The 20730-nt window shown below is 40.9% G+C and overlaps 2 protein-coding genes and 1 pseudogene across 2 annotated transcripts; all 3 read left to right on the forward strand.

Annotated features, from left to right (window-relative positions):
• The first annotated feature begins 4122 nt into the window (after positions 1-4122).
• On the forward strand, positions 4123-5895 carry LOC149048656 (uncharacterized). The gene is made up of 2 exons (XM_089199515.1): positions 4123-4314; positions 4537-5895. Exons 1-2 carry the CDS (start codon positions 4123-4125, stop codon positions 5893-5895), a joined length of 1551 nt encoding a protein of 516 aa, XP_089055641.1.
• Positions 5896-6440: 545 nt separating this feature from the next.
• LOC149048657 (52 kDa repressor of the inhibitor of the protein kinase-like) lies at positions 6441-8876 on the forward strand (annotated as a pseudogene).
• A 476-nt stretch (positions 8877-9352) lies between these two features.
• LOC149048658 (uncharacterized) lies at positions 9353-14078 on the forward strand. Its single transcript, XM_089199516.1, has 4 exons — positions 9353-9359; positions 10175-10795; positions 11790-13520; positions 13582-14078. The coding sequence occupies exons 1-4, from the start codon at positions 9353-9355 to the stop codon at positions 14076-14078; spliced, it is 2856 nt and encodes a 951-aa protein (XP_089055642.1).
• Positions 14079-20730: the final 6652 nt, after the last annotated feature.

Consider the following 20730-nt stretch of genomic DNA (forward strand, 5'->3'; position numbering starts at 1 on the left):
GCAAATTTCGTCACGGATATTGCAGTATAAACATGCATCAAGTTATTATTAAAGCTGACTTTCTGTGCTTATATAAAGTGACAGATGATTAAAAACTACATGGAATCAATTTTGTTAAATTAAAGAAATTTACAAAGTTTCAGCGCAAAATAAAGATTTCATTATGATCCATCATTATCTTATATTGCTTCAAACATCATGTGTTATGAAAGTGGTGAGTTGTGTGTCAGGCAAACTTTTGAAACATAATTTTCCCTTCAAACAGATATCACTAGGATTTGGAAACACAAAATGATGATAGGAATGCCTATAATCATAAACTACCTTTACAAGAACATTTACTACTATTACTACTATACTGAAACAACTACAAATAATAGTGTCTAGTGATTTTTCCCTAATATACAATTTAAGTAATGTTTAAAAAACGAAAAGGAGTGTTTTATTGGGTTTAAAACCACGAGGCGTAGCCGAGTGGTTTTTGACGCGATAAAACACGTGCTGTGAGTTTTTTGAATGGCTTCAAAAACATTCTTGGAAAAGCGTGTGTCAAGAGACTTCATAACAATTATGCTTTTGTGAACGTTAGAAATTAGCATACGAAAAGGTCAAACGCAGAGGTTAGCAAAAACGAGTTGGAATCACTTCTGCCAACTGATCTTGAATTCGAAGTTTCAGATGATGTGTTGTCTAATATGCCTTTACCAGATTACTAAACTAATGGAATAGAGAATTTTTCCAGATGTGTATTTCACAACTGCACTATTAATTTGGTGCAAAAGTAAATTTACTGTGAGAAATTTGTTGAAAGAACCTTAAATATGTTCCCACCATTTCTTGTGTCAGTTTCTGTGTTGATAATTAATTAATATTCATAAGTCACGTGCAGTGTCTTTATATCTGATAAAACACCGCATACTAATAAGGATGAGGTTTATCGATATAAAGTCACTGCATGTGATGTATTATCTACCATTTGATAGGTTAATGGGCTTATGAATTATTAATGAGTTTTTGAATGTAGGATCATCAGCTGACACTGATTCATTACCTATGGGAGGAATTTGATTCAGTGAGATAACCAAATGGAATTAGGAAAGAACGTTATGGCACTTGTACAGTCGGTCGTACAGTCGCATGTCCAAATTTTCTTGGCTTGATGGGTTATTAATATTTCATATAATTATGGGGCTACACTGCAAGCTCTGCCATTAGAATCAAGGTTTGAAACTTTCTCACTAATAAATGTATTGATTTAGTGATAGTGACCTCTGATTTTTTAACCTGTCAAGGGAAGATGGCCAGTGAGGATGTAATAATTTTCATAGTTAAATTAGAACATTTGTATCAGTGTCCTCTGATTTGTGATTTTTCTAGGGAGGATGGCCAGTGAGGGTTTTAGACATTTTTACATTTAACTTAGTGATACAAGAATTGAGACTTAATTTTATTGGCTAAGTTTGTTTTGCAATGTTTATATTAGAGGATATCCTCTTGTTGTTACCAGAGGATTATTAGGAGAAACCAATATTTGCCCTGGAAATTCCCTATCCATTGCCATGAGAATGGCGTAGAATAATCACCAAGGACCCCTCTGAGAAAACCTCAGAAGGTTTGCCCGGCCCACAGCTTGTGTTAGATTATGTTGCTCTGTCGGAAGGAGCCATTAGGGACCATGCATTTTTCTTTACTGATGACACTGCCAAGAGACATGACATGGACCAAGCATTGGCAAAAAGAGCTGGTTGAGTAGAAAATCTCTCTGGGACAACAGAAGGTAAAGCAAGAAAGGCCTTATTTTGGAGAAAGTATCTATTAATATAAGATACAAAGGGAAGCCAGTTTCTTCCAGCCAAAACAAAGGAAGAACATTAAAAACTTTTTTTCACTGGGGCTGGAACTGCTCTTTGGTTGAGAAATATTTTTCGATTTAACCATGAAAGCATTTTGGTAAAGGAGAGTGACTCAGGCATAAAACACACTTCATCCATAAAGCAAAGTTTCCCCTGTGATTTGGCAGGACCAAGAGAGGCCTAAAACTGCTGACAAGATCAAAAATATGGGTGGACTTTGCAACACTGTACAAAAGTCTCAGTAACTGGCAACTGAATACCAGCCCCACAGGGTTTTGGCTGAAAGCAAAACAATGTGTACAAAGTCTGCAGTGAGTTTCTCAAGGGGCATCCTTAGAGGATTTGCCAGAGTTCCATTTTCAACAGCAGAAAATTTAGGTGACCATGACAAATTCAGGCGCACTTTTATAGGAAGTCTAATCCTGGCACCATTTCCATTTTCTTCAAAGCACTGATCCCATAGATTGTGAAAATTTCACTGTTCAAAGTCCTGCTTCTCTAGCATGATAGATTTGCCACTTCTGCTAGTTCTGCCAGCCTTTCCCCTGAAATAGGAACAAGTAACATTCATGGTGGAAAAACAGAGTTGATGGTCCTCTTTATTCACTTATTAATTTGTATGTAATTGCCAAGAGTAGGAGAGCTATATTTTCCCGGAGACGAGCTTGTGGGATCACTGGTGTTTCAAATGTCCTGAATTAAAACATAGCTGTGTAAGCCTTTTTTTTTGCCTGATGGAAATTCTGTAGAATCTCATCAAAAATATTACATAAGGTGGCATTCTTACACAACAAACATTGAACTTCCCTACACTAAACTGACTAAAATTAATTTCATATCCATTGTCATTTTCTTGATAGTACGTCACACCCTAAGGCACAACAAGCTTCTTTGTTAAAAAAGAACCCAGAGCAGTTCAATGAACACAGCAAAAAAAAAAAAAGCCATCTCCTGGACTTTATTTAGTGGTAAAAAATATTCCTGCAAAATTTTTTTATTTAAGGTGGCATTCTGATCAAGAAATTAGTAAAAAAAATTGGTTTTCTCCCAATTCTGTTCTTTTGCTTCTTGCGGTAGTTAAATCTATCTACTTCAATGTCTTGATTTTATTTTTTCCTACTCCAGTTTGTGAGTCAGTAAAAATGAGACCTTCCTTAGCTGTTTTCTTTTGTTTCCATGGCAACAAAACCAAAATTCCTTGATTTTTTTCATCAATACGTTATAGCCAGTCTAAACACATTCCTACGATGAATTATATTTGTTAGTGAGGACAACGTGGTGAGCAAGCAAATTTCACTGCCAGCTGTACCAGCATCTTCATGAATGATTCAAGTTTCTGAAACTGAGAGCTCCTAAGAGGAGAATTCTTACGTTGGACTGGAATCAGCACATGGTCATTGTCTTTTAAGCATGGATATTTTACAAAAATTTTGTAACAAAGTGCATTCACACTCTTCATGCTCATCAGATGAGTCTAAAGTTATTATCACAAAAGTTTTATTCTATCTTAAATCTATCTGCAAGCGTATCATTTCAGCTGCAAACTGCCCAACTTGTTAACCATATCGTGAAATTTCTTATCTGGATATTTGGTTTTGGTGTGGGCTACCAAGAGGACATCCTGGTGTTCATACTAGGTATCAGTAGAAATGCAGAAAGGCATATTCAGAATTTCACAGAGTTTGGCTATGCCTTCCCTTCCTAAACCCATTTCAAAAGCACCAAAAACAACTCTTCAATTTATGTCTTTTCCATGTTTTGTATTTGGTGATGTGAATATTTGAATATGCCTTTCTGCATTTCTTAGGCCATGTTGTGTCAGAAGAAGACTCAACCAGCAGATATGGACTAAGCAGTTCAATCTATGCCAACTGTTGTTTATGTGGTGATGCCACATCACCAAATACAAAACATGGAAAAGACATAAATTGAAGAGTTGTTTGGAAGTAACCTCCAAAGAGTACATATTGTGGAAAGCTTCTGATGAGTACAAAGAATAGGAAGAGAAACATCTTCAGGGAACTATCAACTGTAATCGAGTTATTAAACTGGATTGTATAGGCCATGTCTAGAAACGTCTTGGCAAAGCCCTATATGATTTTCAGGTCTACCCCAAATCTGGAACATGGCAAACCTCTTTTTTTTTTTATCTTGAATACTAGACTCAGCTTTTATCTATTGCATTCTTTCTTACAGTCATTTTTTGCCATCTTAATCCTTACACAGTGACACTAAAAATAAAGAAATACAGATATCAACATAATTCAAGATGGCCGCTATTTTCGGCCTCTGGGTTATATCACTAGCTTTTGTAGTTAATCTACTGGCACACACGCTTCCAAGTCAGCTTGGAGACAGCTCTTCGGAGTGCTCATTGAAATCGACCAACAATTTTCAAGCCCACTATCTCAGAAGAAATGCTGCGAGCCGCCGAATCTCAAACCAACTTCGTCGACATCAAGTATGCTAGACCAAACATGGTCAAACTTGTCTTTCGCCTCCTGACTTCCATCAAGGCATCGATATAACTATCTGTATCGATATTGCATCGAACCCTGGTCCCCATCCGAATCAGAGAAACAATCTGCGAGCACTATATCTGAATGCACGAAGTTTAAAAGCAATCGTGACTGCCGAAGGTTCTGACCGAAGCAAAATATGCAAAATCACCATCTTACAACAGATTGTCTTTAGCAGGGACTTCGACGTTGTTGGGGTCACTGAAACATGGCTTAATAACTCTGTAACCGACAGTGAAATCATACCAGGATATTCCGTCTTTCGACGGGACAGAGAAGATCGTGCTGGTGGAGTAATGATTGCGGTTAAAGGAGGCATTGAAGTGAAAAGACGACCTGACTTAGAGAAGGATGGCGCAGAATTGGTTGTTGTGGATCTGAAGACTGGAAATGTAAAAACTGTTACCCTTTATTGTTTTTATCACCCTGATTCATCGCCCGAACCTCTTCTGGAACTTAACTCATCTCTACGGAAAAACACAGAGTCAGCTTGTATATTGCTGCTTGGCGATTTCAATCTGCCAGAACTCAATTGGGCTAACGATGAAACAACAACAACTCCAGTAAACAACAGTAGTCGCACAGACCACAAAATATTTTGTGATCTTGTTGGTGACAATTTTCTTTATCAGGCTGTCCCTGGCCCCACGCATATTGCCAGTAACAAGCTTGACCTTGTGCTGTGTAATTGGCCTGAGACTTTCGAGAACGTTCTAAACTTTCATCCACGGGAAGGTATATTTCCCACAGACCACTATATTATTGAGTTTGATATCCGACTAAAGTTTCAAAGAGCAAAACGGGTGAAGAGACAAGTCTTCAACTTTAAGAATGGAAATTTTGATGATCTACGGGAATCACTTACTCGAGTTCCCTTTGAGTTAGCCTCTTCGGATGATATAAATGAACACTGGTCAAACTGGAAAGATCTGTTTCTGACTGCCGCAATAGATCATATACCAGTAAAAACAATTCACGACACTAACTCTCCCCCTTGGATAGACGGGGAAGTCCGGCATCTGATTCGAAAGAAATATGCAGCTTTGAAAAAATTTCGTCAGAACAAGACCCCTGAACGCAAACAAAAATTGCGAATATTGAGTCAAAATATTAAGTACGTAATTCGCGCTAAACATCGGCAGTACTTAGCGCAAATTGAGCAGTCGTTTAAGGACAACCCAAAGAAATTTTGGAGCTGCCACAAAGCGATTTTAGGTGGTCGATCTGGCACAAGCCCGGTGATATCATACAACGGTGTGTCTGCAAAGGAACCAGCACAAAAAGCAGACCTCTTCAATAAATATTTCTGTTCTGTTTTCCTTCCAGCAGCCTCCGATGTAAACAGACCTCAAATTAACATACCACTGAGAACTGATATGGAAATCTCGCAAATAGAAATATCAATAGAAGAGGTGAGAGAGCACTTGAATGGGCTAGACATCTCAAACGCCAGTGGTCCTCAGGGGTGGATCCAGGGCAGTTTACCTGATTTCCGGAACTCACTCAAATTTTTTCCGACCTAGTTAAATGTTGATAAAAGTACTTTTGGAAAACACTCTAATTTCCCTTTGGAAACTACTGATACTTTTGTGGAAATCACTAAACGTCTTCCAGAAATAAACCATCTTCCTGTTTTACAGTTATTTATTAAAGAAAATACGTTTAGAATGACTAATTTCGTTATAATTGCGGTCATGAGGCGTTCGGGAGCGCTCCGGATCACGCGCTGGCCTTTCGAGCTTCGATTACACCTCGGAAACCGTCGGAAGCCGTCGGAAAATGTTCGTGGAGCCAATCTTTACGCAACCGGTGGGTGTAAGTCCTTGTTATTTGGTGACAATAACAGGCGGAACACAGTCAAAACCCCTCATGATTGGCTAGCAAAGATTTCGTCATCGGAACTCACTCAAAACACTCTTCTGATTGGCTAGTTGTGTTTGGAAACTACCTTGGAACTACTGACAAAGTATAAAAGGGGCAGTTCCTCCCCCAGCGGGTCTCTTTCGTTGCTCCTACAATACAAGTACTTTTGAACTTGCTCAGGGGTTAACGACGGAATAACAATTTACTGTTAAACGTTAAAAAAATACTAGTGTTATGACTCGCGGAGATCCTGTTTGTTGGAGGGAGGATTGTTCTCCCTTCGACATTGGCCTAGTTTTCGACGAGATCCACAACTACTCGCCGCATCAGAAGCTGGAGTTCGTCGAAAACGTGTGGAAACCAGGTGAGCTTTTTTATTTCCCCGTGTCAATGGAAAATGGAAAATCTTGTAAGTTTGTCTCGGGCTGGCTGAAAAGATTTCCATGGCTAGCTTACTCCAAATATTTCGATGGAGCATTTTGTTTAGCTTGTGTTTGTTTTGGAGTTCAGTGTGGGCGAAACGCTAATAAGTTAGACAAATTATTGAAGTCTCCTCTCACAAATTGGACTTCGGCCGCTTCTCGCTTAACCAAACACTTGCTAGAAAATTGTGAAATTCACAATTTTTCTATGACTGCTATGAATGATTTCAAGAGAATGATGCAAAGAGGAGCTGTCCCAATTGACCAGCAGTTAAATAACATAGTTCAACAGCAAATCGCGAGAAATCGGGAGATTCTAAAGTCCCTTTTCAAAACTATTATTTTCTGTGGGAAAAACAACATCCCACTCAGGGGGCGGAGAGATGATGATCCCACTAATGCTGCCCTAACCAGTAATTTCCAGGCATTGCTAGAATTCCGGGTAGACAGTGGTGACCAAACACTGCAGCAACACCTGGACACTGCACCCAGAAATGCCACATACATTTCAAAGACCATTCAGAATGAAATGATAGAAACTGTTGGTGCTCACATTTTGAATGATCTACCACAGGAAATAAGAAATAGTAAGTATTTTTCAGTTATGGCAGATGAAGCTGCTGACATTTCAAATAAGGAGAATGTTTCTGTAGTAATAAGATTTCTGGATACAACTAAAACCATCCGAGAAGAATTTATTGGGTATTACATTTGTGAGGAGGGATTAACAGGGGAGGCTATCAAGGACATTATAACTGCAGCTGTAGCAAACTTAGGATTGACAATGGAAGACTGTCGTGGGCAGTGTTATGATGGTGCAGGCAATATGGCTGGAAGACTAAATGGAGACTCCTCATTGATCAGTGCAGAACACGAAAAGGCAATCTATGTCCACTGCATGAACCACAGGCTTAATTTGTGCATAGCAGACACTTGCCAATTGCCAATTGTCAGGAACATGATGGATATTGTGCGCAAGATTTCTAATTTTTTTAACAACTCTCCCAAGCGTCAACAACATTTAATAGCCAAGATCAGAGAACTATTGCCTCGGGCAAACCATACTGTTTTAATTGATGTGTGCCGCACACGATGGATTGAACGGATTGATGGAATGGACCTCATAGTTGAACATCTCTACCCAGTCACAGCTACACTTGAAGACATCTCACTTAACAGAAACAGCCCTGGAGACTCAACCTGGAATCCAACAAGCAGACATGATGCTCAGTCCTTAATTAATGCAATCAACTTTTCCTTTATTGTTTCTCTTGTTATTGTCAGACATATTTTGGGATTAACTAGACCACTCACAGTGAAGCTGCAACAAAAAGCAATGGATCTTCTAAAAGTTAAAGATGAACTTGCTCTTTTGAAATCAGTCCTTGAAGACATGAGCACTGACATTGATAACAGACATCATAATCTCTACCAGGAAGCAGTGACCATTGCAAGACAAGTAGCAGTCCAGCCAGAAATGCCAAGGATAGCCCAGAGACAAATGCATAGAAATAATGCTCCTGCTGCAACTCCTGAGGGGTATTTCAAGATCAATCTCACTAAAGTTTTTCTTGACCTGTACTCCAGCAGCTCAACACCAGATTCCAGGATAATGTATTTGTTTGCTATAGAGGTATTTTGATTATTCCCTCTGTTTTACTAGCTACTGACCCTGCCTGGAAGGCCAATGTTTTGGAATTTTGTAACCATTACAGACAGGACATACCAAATTATGCAGGATTACAGGCAGAGCTTTTGTTATGGGAGAGATTGTGGAAGGGGAGGGATAACAGAGGAGATATTATTCCTGACAGTTTGGAGGCTACACTGAAGGATATTAGCAAAGATGCATATGTCAACATCTATTCCATGCTGAAAGTCCTGATCACAATTCCAATTTCATCTGCATCTTGTGAGAGATCCATATCATCCCTTCGGAATCTTAAGAACTATTTGAGAAATACAATGACCCAGGACAGACTGAATGGATTGGCACTGATGCATGCCCACAGAGACATGGATTTTGACCTTGAACGTATAATAGATTTATTTGCTGAGTTACATCCTAGGAGAATGAGAATGGCAAACATTTTGTAATAATTTTTTGCACCAGCTGTTTCTAGAGTACTTGCGAGTTATGTTCTGTCTGGGTTATGGCCTTTAAGTCTCATAATCCTTAAACTGATGGAGAACAGTACAGAAGCTCAAACTGGTGCCTGTATAACTTTTTCAACTCATTTCAAGGTTATTTTCTATTTTGTTTTACTTGTGATGATTTTCCATTGACATTGACATTGGGTTTTCATGTTAAGCTTAAATGGTTAACAAACATTTTCACTGAACTCAACCAGCTTCACAGCAATTCCCAAGGATGAAGAAAGGCTAGTATTATTTCAAATTATCATTTTACTTCAATTTGTATATCATTTTATGATTCTTATAATTTATATTTTTCTAATAATTGTTTTATTTTTGAATTCCAGCTCCCAACACAGGCTAACCATCCATAAAGCCCTTCTCTCTCTCTCAAATTCTTTTCTGTGTTGTGCTCCTATAAATGAAATGAATAAAAGCCAGCTCAGGAAATGTTGTTTTTAGTGTTGCTAAACATTTGGATTTATTGAGCCTGGCTTTCATTCATTTCATTCATTATAGGAGCACAACACAGAAGAAATTTGAGAGAGAGAAGGGCTTTATGGATGGTAAGCCTGTGGTCCCAAGGATGAAAAAGGCAAGTAGATTTTTATTATCAATCTTTAAACTATATCATCAATTGTGCTTGTTTTTCTTTTGTTATCAAAAACACTAACACTTGGTTCGTTTTTTTTTCTCCACATCTTGATTTTCCTGACTGGGAGGTGATGTTTTCCAATGTGAAAAGTCTTGGTGATGACTTGGCCTTCCTGAAAACACTATATACACTGGTTTGCACAGTAGCTAAAGGTGGAATATTTGTAGATCAGAGTGTTTCCTGTAGTACTTTCAAGAAAAATAAATGTTTTTTGCCTTTTTGATTACATGCTTTTTTAGTCTTTTGGGGGCAATTAAATTTTCTAAAAATGCATGAAATGGCCTTTAGAGAGCTCCAAATTTCAAATTTTCTCGGGGGGGCATGCCCCCGAACCCCCCTAGCAGGAGTGGGTCCTCGGGTGGAAACTACTCACTCAAAATCCTGGATCCACCCCTGGGTCCTGATGGCATCCCAGCGAGACTGCTCAATGTAGCGCACAAATAGCACCAAGTCTCTGCGCTATTTTTAACAATTCACTTAAAAGCGGCAAAATTCCAAGTGAGTGGAAATCAGCGGACATAACACCAATTCACAAGAAAGACTCAAAAGAACCCGCTGACAACTATAGACCTATTTCGCTCATTCCCATTGTAAGCAAAATACAGGAACGCTGCGTGTTTAATCACCTTTATCAGCATGTCATACATCTGATCACCCTCTTATAGCATGGGTTTCTACGAAATCGATCGTGTGTCACACAATTACTGTCTGTTCTACACACCATAGGACAGTACCTGGATAAAAATGTACAGACGGACGTGATCTATTTGGATCTCGCTAAAGCATTTGACACGGTGGACCATTGTATTCTCCTGTCTAAGTTAAGGGCCTACGGCGTTTCGGGGCAGCTACTAGCCTGGTTTTCAGACTATCTAAACGAGCGCGTCCAACGTGTAGTTGTTGATGGTGCTGTCTCGCAATGGGCACCAGTCACTTCCGGTGTCCCTAAGGGGAGTCTGTTGGGACCCCTGCTCTTCACGATCTTTATAAACGACCTGCCTGATGCAACTGTAGGAGGTGCGATGGCCGCATTATATGCCGACGACACCAAGGCATATCGCAGCATCAAAGGTGTTGAGGACTGCATATCTCTGCAGAACACCTTAACCAACATGAACGCATGGGCCATGCGAAATAACATTCGCTTTAAGTCATCAAAATGCAAAGTCCTCTCAGTAACTCACAAAAAAAGCCCATTTATCTACGGCTACAAACTCAATCATGTACAACTTGAGCGGGTCACAAGTGAGAAGGATGTCGGAGTTATTGTGACTAGCTCCCTTTCATGGGATTCACATGTCCATACCATCATCGCAAAAGCCAACAAGCTACTTGGGCTTCTAAAGCGTACATGCCCTTTTCTGACCGATGTTTCAGTCAGGCGGTCCCTCTATCTGGCTTTGGTAAAGTCACAACTGTGCTATGCAACGTAAGTGTGGTCCCCAGCCCAATTCAGTCTCAAAAGTCAGCTTGAAAGAGTACAAAGACGTGCAACAAGATGGATTCTAGGCACCAGAATTGGGGAAATGAGCTACCGAGACCGGCTTATCAAGCTGAATTTGCTCCCTCTTGCCTACGACCGCGAACTTAAGGACCTTGTGTTTCTTTACAAATGTCTGAATAACTACACGGATCTAAACATCCTTAACTTTGTTTCTTTTATTTCCCACGGCCGCACCAGACAAAGTAATTCCTTCAATCTCACAACACCTTCGTGTAAAACAAGTACCTTTCAGGCCTCCTATTTCAACCGAACTGTTAAACTCTGGAACTCCGTATGTACCTTATCACCCCCGTCCAAGTTTTCTAACCCAACCGCCTTTCAAACTTTTGTAGCAAAACACATGTTCTCTCTTGTCCGTTCAGTTTTTGATGTTAATAGTCCGTGCACGTGGTCAATTATTAGGTCGTGTCCCTGTCATTGATTTTTAGTTATCTAGCAATTTTCACCGTACGTTTTTACATTTTTCATTTTTTTTTTTTCGTTTTTATTAAGGGTAGTGCCCCGCATGGGACTCCATGTCCCGTTCGCACTGACCCTTTTGGCGTATGTCTATCCATTTTTTGTCTCTTTCCTTGTATATGTATTCATTTTGAGCTTGTAGACGTACCCAATAAAGTTCTTAAATAAAAAATAAATAAATAAATAAATATACTTGCAGTTGAACACGTTACCTTTTTTATGATAACCTCTATGCAATACATATATAATACATTTTTAATTCTGTTTGTTTTAAAGCTATTTTACATTAGCATGTATGTATTTTGAAGGAGCTTCCAGCTCACTAGATGCTACGTGGGTTAATAGACGACTGATTGATTGGATGACCTTATTCTATAGAATGGCAGATTTCTTACCATGTGGTCTGTGGCTGTGCTGAGGATAGATGGAACCACATTCGTGACACTACATACAAATCTGCAGTGGACACTTTTGGAAAGAGAGAGCGCAAAAACCCAGACTGGTTCGAAGCCGGAATCGAGGAACTTGAGCCAGCCATCTCATCCAAGAGAACTGCCCTACTGAACTACAAGAAAGACCCCTGTGAAAAGACTCTGACTGCCCTCAGACGAGCCAGAAGTGAAGCCCAAAAGATTGCTAGACAGTGCGCCAACAACTACTGGCAGAACCTATGTCAAGGCATCCAGACATCGGCTGACTGCAGCAACATTCGAGCCATGTATGAGGGAACGAGGAAAGCCTTCGGCCCATGCGCAATCAAGACTGCCCCTCTCAAGTCATCCACTGGCGAAATCATCACAGACTGTGCAAAGCAAATGGCGAGATGGGCGGAACATTACCAGGAGCTGTACTCCAGGGAGACCGTCGTGACTGACACAGCAGTGGAGAACACGAGCCCCCTGCTAGTCATGGAAGAGCTTGATGACCCACCCACTATCGAGGAGCTCAGTAAGGCCATAGACTCCATAGCCAGCGGCAAAGCCCCAGGCAAGGATGGCATTCTGCCAGAGGTCATAAAAGCAGGCAAAGAGACCAGTCTTCTCAAACATCTCCACGAACTTCTGCTACAATGCTGGGAGGAAGGAAGTGTGCCTCCGGACATGCATGACGCCAACATCATCACGCTCTACAAAAACAAAGGTGATCGCAGCGATTGCAATAACTATCGCGGAATATCCCTCCTCAGCATCGTCGGCAAGACCTTTGCCCGCGTCGTGTTGAACAGACTGCAGTCACTGGCAGAGCGTGTGTATCCAGAATCACAGTGCGGATTTCGAGCCGAAAGGTCTACGATCGACATGATCTTCTCCCTGAGGCAGCTACAAGAGAAATGCTGTGAGCAGAGACGCCCCCTGTACATCGCTTTCATAGACCTGACCAAAGTGTTCGACCTGGTCAGCAGGTCAGGTTTGTTCACACTCCTGCACAGGATTGGATGCCCCCCCAAGCTCCTGAGGATGATCACCTCCTTCCACAAGCAAATGAAAGGTACTGTCCAGTACGATGGCTCCTCCTCAGACCCCTTCCCCATCAAGAGCAGCGTCAAACAAGGGTGTGTCCTCGCGCCGACACTTTTTGGCATCCTGTTCTCCCTGCTGCTGCGCTACGCCTTCAGCCAATCCGAAGAGGGTATCTACCTGCACACCAGGAGCGACAGTAGCCTGTTCAACCTGGCACGCCTCCAAGCCAAGACAAAGGTGCGCAAAGTCCTCATCCAGGAGATGCTCTTCGCTGATGATGCCGCCATCACAGCTCACACCGAAACTGCCCTCCAGGAGCTCATCAACTGCTTTGCCCATGCCTGTTCACAGTTTGGCCTCACAATCAGCATAAAAAAGACCAACATCCTGGGCCAAGACGTCAGCACTGCTCCCAGCATCTCCATAGGTGACTGTACCCTTGACGTGGTGGAGGACTTTACCTATCTTGGGTCCACCATCTCCAGCAACCTCAGCCTGGACACCGAGCTGAACAAGAGGATCGGCAAGGCCTCAACAGCTATGGCCCGCCTGACCAAGAGAGTGTGGGAGAACACTATGCTCACCATCAAGACCAAGACGCAAGTGTACCAGGCATGTGTGCTGAGCACACTGCTATACGGCAGCGAGAGTTGGACTCCCTACACCCGGCAAGAACACAGGCTAAATGCTTTCCACCTGCGTTGCCTCAGGAGAATCCTCGGCATCACCTGGCAGGATCACCGAAGTCCTAGCAAGGGCAGGAACTGTGAGCATGTACGCCCTGCTAACCAAGAGACACCTGCGATGGCTCGGTCATGTCACCCGCATGCAAGATGGCAGGCTACCGAAAGACATTCTGTACGGTGAGCTTGCCACTGGGTCCAGACCCACTGGACGACCTTTGCTCCGCTACAAGGATGTGCTCAAGCGGGACCTGAAGGCGGGTGGCATTGCGCCAGCAGGCTTCGAAGCACTGGCAGCGGACCGCAGCGGCTGGCGATTCACCACCATGTCAGCCATCAAGACAGCAGAGCAGAAAAGAGAGGAGCAGTGGGAAGACAAGAGAGCTCGCAGGCGCCAGAGAGCAGAGGCCAACCCATCCCCCTCGGACGACAACGTCTTCGCATGCAGCAACTGCAGCAGGATCTGCCGCTCAAGGATCGGTCTCTACAGCCACAGCCGGCGCTGCAGCTCCACCACAGACTGACCATGGGCGCAACTCCATTGTCTCCCAAGACAGAAGGACACCAACAACTGTGGTCTTAAATTTAAAACAACTGCAGATGTTTGTAGACTTATTGCAAAATGTGTTTTTTTTGTAAATATTACATTTCTAGATAAACAAAGTTTGAGGATGGGATGCACTTACTTGGTGCCTTTTCAGATGTAAAGGTGGAGCAACATGGGGAGAATGCAATCATAGATGTCACTGGGAAGGGATCTTTGGGATGGCATTAAATACTCAAAAGGGCGATAATTTGTGATGAAGTGTTCCACTCAAAGTCATGGACAAGTCTTCAGGAGAAGTAGTCAGTTTTTTGCCACCAGACAGTTTTTGATATTGACACCTGCTTAACTGTCCCACTTTAAGGGTGGGACAGTTATCCTTCCATGGAAATACAGTAGCTCTTTGTTATGGCTACTTTCTGCTTTGTATGAGGCTTAAGTAATGAAACTCACTTTTCTGCAAAATGATACAAACAACTTTTTCCTTAATGTTGTAATAGTAATTTGATTGTTCTTTTGCAAATGAAGGAAGTGGTAGCTGGAAACGTGGACATAAAAGTTCTCATAAGGGATAACAGGTATCCTCTTTATGAAACAGTAACTGAAGTAATATTGATACTTTTAGTGATTAGTTGTCATTGGTTTTCTAAATATTTTTATATGGAACTGAACTTATGTCAATGCCTTTCTGTTTTAGACAACTGCAGGTGTGGACAAAGAAGCTGGTGCTTCACAATCAGGAATTAATAATGTGCCTTCTCACATGTATTATCTGTGTCAGTCTTCAATCCACTGTGTTGTGAAAATTGACTTGGAAGGACACCAGGGACACCAATGATTCTTCCTTACCTGCCCTGCAGTCAAGTGATAATGATGACTTTAATTGCAGTGAGGATTCCAACTCAGATCTGGATCAAGGTATGGGAACTTATTCTAAAAAATACCAGAAAGCACAACAGAAAGCCTACAAGAATCACTAATCTTAAGGCTTAACCGGACAACCCAACTTTATTTACACTGGCTCATTTATTGCCACAGCCCCCTACAAGAATTTACATTATGTACATTATGCATCAACAGTGCTGTGCACTTTAAACTCTAGTTCATAAGAAAGTCAGCATACTGATAATTTGAATAGAAAATGTTGTCTCTGAAGAATCACATCAAACCAGCCTAAAAAGGAAATGCAAGAAGTACGCGAAGAAATATAGGAAAAGTATGGGCAGCCCTCACCACCAAAAATACAGGCTTTATAAATGGTTTGTAATAAACAGAAATGGTCTAACTGTCTTTTGGGGAATGGTTTATCTTATTTTAAGAGATTTATTTAAAATTCAAATGGAAAGGTCACCTTTAGTGAAATGAAATATTGAAACAAAAAATGGTTTATACTATTCAGAAACTGTGTAGCCACCCCCGTTGAACTGATTCAACTGAAATGGTTCAGTGTTGAAATGACAAAGTCAAGTCTTGAATGGATCAGCGTGTTGTGACATTGGTTGTCATGTCAAACTGTCCAGCTAACTGTACTTGGGTCAGTGCCTTGCCACAAATAGTTCAGAGTCGTGTGAAATGACTTAAGTTATTAGCAAATGGTTAACTGTAAGCTGCGATGGTTTAGCATTGCATCAATCTACCTTTTGTAAAGGTTGGAATGGCCTAATGTGACAGCAAATGGTTTAGTACAAAGCAATACCGTTTAGTCTTACAACAACTGGTTCACGCCATAACTGCCAAAAATACAAAAGTGAAATGAACAAGTCAAACTTGAAATGGAACAGTCTGTGTGGGGTCTTTCATCACAACCCTTACGTCTTTCAGATCAAATTTGGCGTGAAATTCCTCCGAATAAGGTATTCACCACAATGTCCACTCGATTTTCAACAAAGGAAGAAATTCCTTGTCAACTTGTTGAGCCTTACTCTGGTAAGAACCTTTCTTTTGCCAATTTGGCTTGTTAGGAAATAAATTTACATCCTAATCATCTCAGTAAGTTAGTGATATTTCGGATGAACGTTAATAATCAATTGGTGAAAATGAAAGTTAGCTTAAGCTTATTGCACAGTACATTTTCCTATCACTTCAAACCATATAGTTTTCCTAATCTCCAATTTTTATAGCTTTTAGCTGTCCATTAGTTGTAGTTTCGTTGTCTTAAAACATTAAATTGCTTTATCACATTTCCTTGGGACAGTTCTGACTGCCTAGACTGTCATTGTGCAGTCACCTAAAATGATCCATTTTATTTGTATTTTCGTCATTCCTTTTGTTTCAGGTTCTCATTTAATCTTTAAGACCATGAAATTTCTAACAGTTGCAGCTTATCTGTGGTAAGAATCCTCCATTTAAAGTACACGCAAAGAATCTGAAAAGAATCATTTAAAAATGGCTAATAGCAATTTGAACTCCCAAAATGAGGTCTGATAACAAGAACAAAAGTGACCGTTTTACTTTCGAGGCAATGGGGAAGGAATGGAAGGGGGGTAAGAAGAACTTGGGGCTGCCTGAAATTTCATTTGATTAATCACTTGTACCCGGTTCTTACTTCATACAACCCCCTGCACACTTAGAAGCTAAATTGTCAGTCAATAATGGAGTTTATCACATCTTTGCTTTTGTTAGTGAATTTAAAACTTCATTTTTAGAGTTCATCTGCAAACCAAGTCACACAAGCAGCTTCTGTTCTGAGAAGAGAACACAAGGTTTTGACTGATAGTTAATGCTGATAGTTCCACTGTTAGTGCAGCTGGTCCTAGTACTACTAGCACTAGTAATTCCACAGCCACTACAGGCTATAGCCAAGCTATAGCAGTTCAAGAACACCATCCACTGTTTACCCAACAAAGGGTATGCAAATTTTTAACAAATGAGTACCGTATTTACCCGCGGATAGGCCGCACTTTTTTCCCGGAAAAATAGGACCAAAATTGGGGTTGCGGCTTATACGCGGGTACAAGCGTTTTGACACCTCATTAATATGCACGAGAACTCACGGTAGTACAGTAAATTGGCGTTTTAATGTTCGCTTTAAATTGTTCCTAACTTACATCACATACAACTAAGCGCGAATTCCATATCTTCCAAGAATCTTGATTTTCTCTGCAGCAATGAGCGCATCAAGTTTTTTAACGTGTCTCTTGTTTGAAGATGTCCAAAACAGCTTGCACGGAATAGCCATTCCTCCTCGTGAGCCTTTCGAGTGCTTCCTTTTTCCAGTCACTTTGCAGGAAATTTCACCACCGTTCTCTATAAAATAGGATCGTTTCACAGTGATGCTAGCCTGCCTAGGAGATGGAACGAAGCTTCCCCCCTATGTGGTGTTTAAACGAAAAACTCTGCCAAAAGATTTGGTGCTGCCACGGGGTATCCATGTTCGTGCTCAAGCCAAAGGGTGGATGGACGAATCACTTGTAAAAGACTGGCTGAACTCCATCTGGACCAAAGTTGGCGGGCTTCTACGAAAAAGAAATCTCCTTGTGTGGGACTCGTTTAGAGCTCACTTAAGTGACAATGTTAAGCGGGTTTTGAAAAATTCACGCACAGATGTGGCCGTAATACCGGGTGGGATGACAAGTCTTTTACAACCTTTGGACGTCGGTGTCAAGAAGCCCTTCAAAGACAATTTAAGACAATACTGGAACGAGTGGATGCTTGCTGGAAACCACACATTCACACCAGCAGGCCGCATTCGAAAACCTGACCTCCACCAGATTTGCCAGTGGATTCTAGACAGCTGGAATGCCATTTCCAAAGACACCATCAAACGATCATTTCTCAAATGCTGCATTACGAACGCACTTGATGGCACTGAAGACGACATTCTCTGGGAAGATATGGATGAAAGTGATCCGTTTGCCGCCAATGATGGAGCGGAGTCAATTGTAGACGAAGAAGGTGAACTTTTCTATGCTGGTGAAGAGGAAGTTTCCGTCCTGGATGTGAACGAACAAGAATACCGTGACATTTTTGGTGAAAGTGACATTGATGAAGGTGATTTCAATGGATTTTAATTTTGATCGGACAACAATGAAACTTTGTTGTGTAGCTTTTATCGATTGAAAAGTTCATCACAGAATGCATATTAGTTTCATGTAAATATTTTAATAGTTGTTAACAGATTACAACTTGTTTATGATTTTGGCGAACGTGTTTACAAGGGTTATGCTTCACTTTACTCGTGTTTGTACATATAAGGACAGAAACTTGTTCGAAAAAATTATCTTTAATTAAGACTATTTTGTATATAAAATGTTAGCGAATAGACCTTTTTTAGTTTCTAGTTTGAACATTTTCACGTTCGTGTAGGAATTATTGCAAAAATAAACTTGACTTCATTCACATCAGCTGTTGTTGATTTCAAACTTTGCTTTATTAATCCTGGTACTTGACCTCAACAATTTTTTTTTTCCCATGAAAACCATTGAAAGTTTGGGGTGCGGCCAATACGCGGGTGCGGCCTATCTGCGGGTAAATACGGTAGTTAATCTGGAAACTTAACTTTCTCCTAGCTCTCCAAAATTTGTATTGGTTGTCATCTTCTTGTTATTTACCAGTTGTAAACTCACTTGACCAATAATGTGGTTAAGGGAAACTCTTTCTGAACTTAGCTAGTTGTGTTGTATGCAATACTCTGTACCTTTATTATTGATTTCAGAGCATTCAACAATACAGTGGATGCCGTGGCACGCAAGTAGTGACAGAAACACAATGTGAAAGGTAATTTGGATTGAATTGAAACAAATCCCGTTCCTAAATTTCCCCAAATGTTCACAATGTGTTATTTTTTTTTTAGTGGCCTACTCACAAGACGTTCTGAGAGTAAAGGGTAGGTGTTACCAATCAATGAAGAACAGTGAACCACCACATACACTTGAAGCTAATATAGCAACAGCCTCAAAGATTTTAAAAGGCCGATGTTCCTGTGTTGCTGGTGCTGGAGGATTCTACTATCACATCATAGTGTTGCTCTTCTATCTGTCTCACTGTAAACAATCTGGTCTTAAGGCAATACCTGACGATCTCACATGTACTAGCCTGCCACAGAGATGGAGCATACCACGTGAGAGAAAGATCCAAAACAAAGTCATTCGGAACATATGGGTGAAAAAGCATCAGCTAGGTACTAACTACTCTAACTAACTAACTACTCTAAACTTATCAAAACCACTTTACACTCACCAATAATGATCTTGGAACATTTACATGATCTTAAGCCCAAGCCATTGATGACAACTTTGGCACCTAAGAAGGACGTAAGCAGATCTTATGAAATGGTAGCATGCAAATTTGGAAATGTCCCAAAAGGGTCAGTTCTATCGTACCAACAAAAGCTGTCTGAAAAATATGTTATAAATGACTTTTCATGCCCCCTCTACCCAACTTTGCTAATGAAAAACAAGCAGCCCTGGAACTTCACACTTATCCCAAGAAAAAGCTGTGCAATTAGAGCATGCAATACTTTCACAATCTGACAGCCAGCTTTGGTACTCACTGCCTGCTAAAAGAATAACTGCTAGTAAATTTGGAGATGTTTCCAAACATTTATCTGGGTTTGAAAATCCTGTCAAGCAATTGTACCCAACCAGGAGAGTTGTAACTGCAGACATGTAACATGGTATTGACATGGAACCGACTGCAGTTATTGCCTATGCCAATATTAGGGACCTTAAGCAGCTCGTCAAGGACGAAAATGAGAACCAAATTATGACGTGGCATGCTCTAGGACACTGGGAGGAGAACATCGTTTTCGGCGCGAAAATTGAAAGTTAAGCACCCGCGTCTTGTACAAAGACGTCATTCGATTTGGGGGAAATGGATCCTGCTGAGTGTTATACTGAGTTTCGAGTCGAGAAATGGCACATTCCCTTGCTGGCAGACAGGCTACATATTCCCCCAACATTCCAGTGCCCACAGCGTTCCGTTTGTGATGGCATAGAAGGGCTATGTATGCTACTGAAGCGACTGGCTTACCCTTGTTGATACAGTGATATGGTGCACAGATTTGCAAGGCCAGTTCCGGTCTTAAGCATGATAAATACTGTTCTCGATTATGTCTATGACAGGCATGGCCACAGACTAACTCAGTGGAACAATCAAGTTATGGACCCAACCATTTGCAGCAATATGCAGACGTAATTTCAGCTAAAGGCTCTCCCTTGGACAACTGTTTTGGTTTTGTCGATGGCACGGTTCGACCAATAAGTCGCCCAGGACAGCACCAGAGGGCTGTATACAATGGACACAAGGGAGTCCATGCATTAAAAATTTCAATCTGTTGCTCTACCGAATGGGTTAATAGGAAACCTATATGGCCCAATAGGTAATAATAATTATAATAATGTATGGAATTATTTATGCATGGTAGTCACTTCAGTTTAAAATTGTTAATTAAAAATAACCCTGAAAAATAAATAGAAAGATGAAGAAAATAAAAAAACTTAAGATGGCAAAAAATTCAAAAGCCGGTTCCTGAAAGGTGGAACAACACTATCCAGGGATAAAACTGTCTTATTCCAGTCATAACTTTGTCCTGGGATAAAGTTATGACTGGAATAAGGCAGACTTATCCCTGGAATAGAGTTATTCCACCTTTCAGGAACCGAACCCTTGAAAAAAAGGTCAAAAAGGGTAAA

This window comes from Pocillopora damicornis, chromosome 3 (genome assembly GCF_964200805.1).
Source record: "Pocillopora damicornis chromosome 3, jaPocDami1.2, whole genome shotgun sequence".
Lineage (NCBI taxonomy): Eukaryota > Metazoa > Cnidaria > Anthozoa > Scleractinia > Pocilloporidae > Pocillopora > Pocillopora damicornis.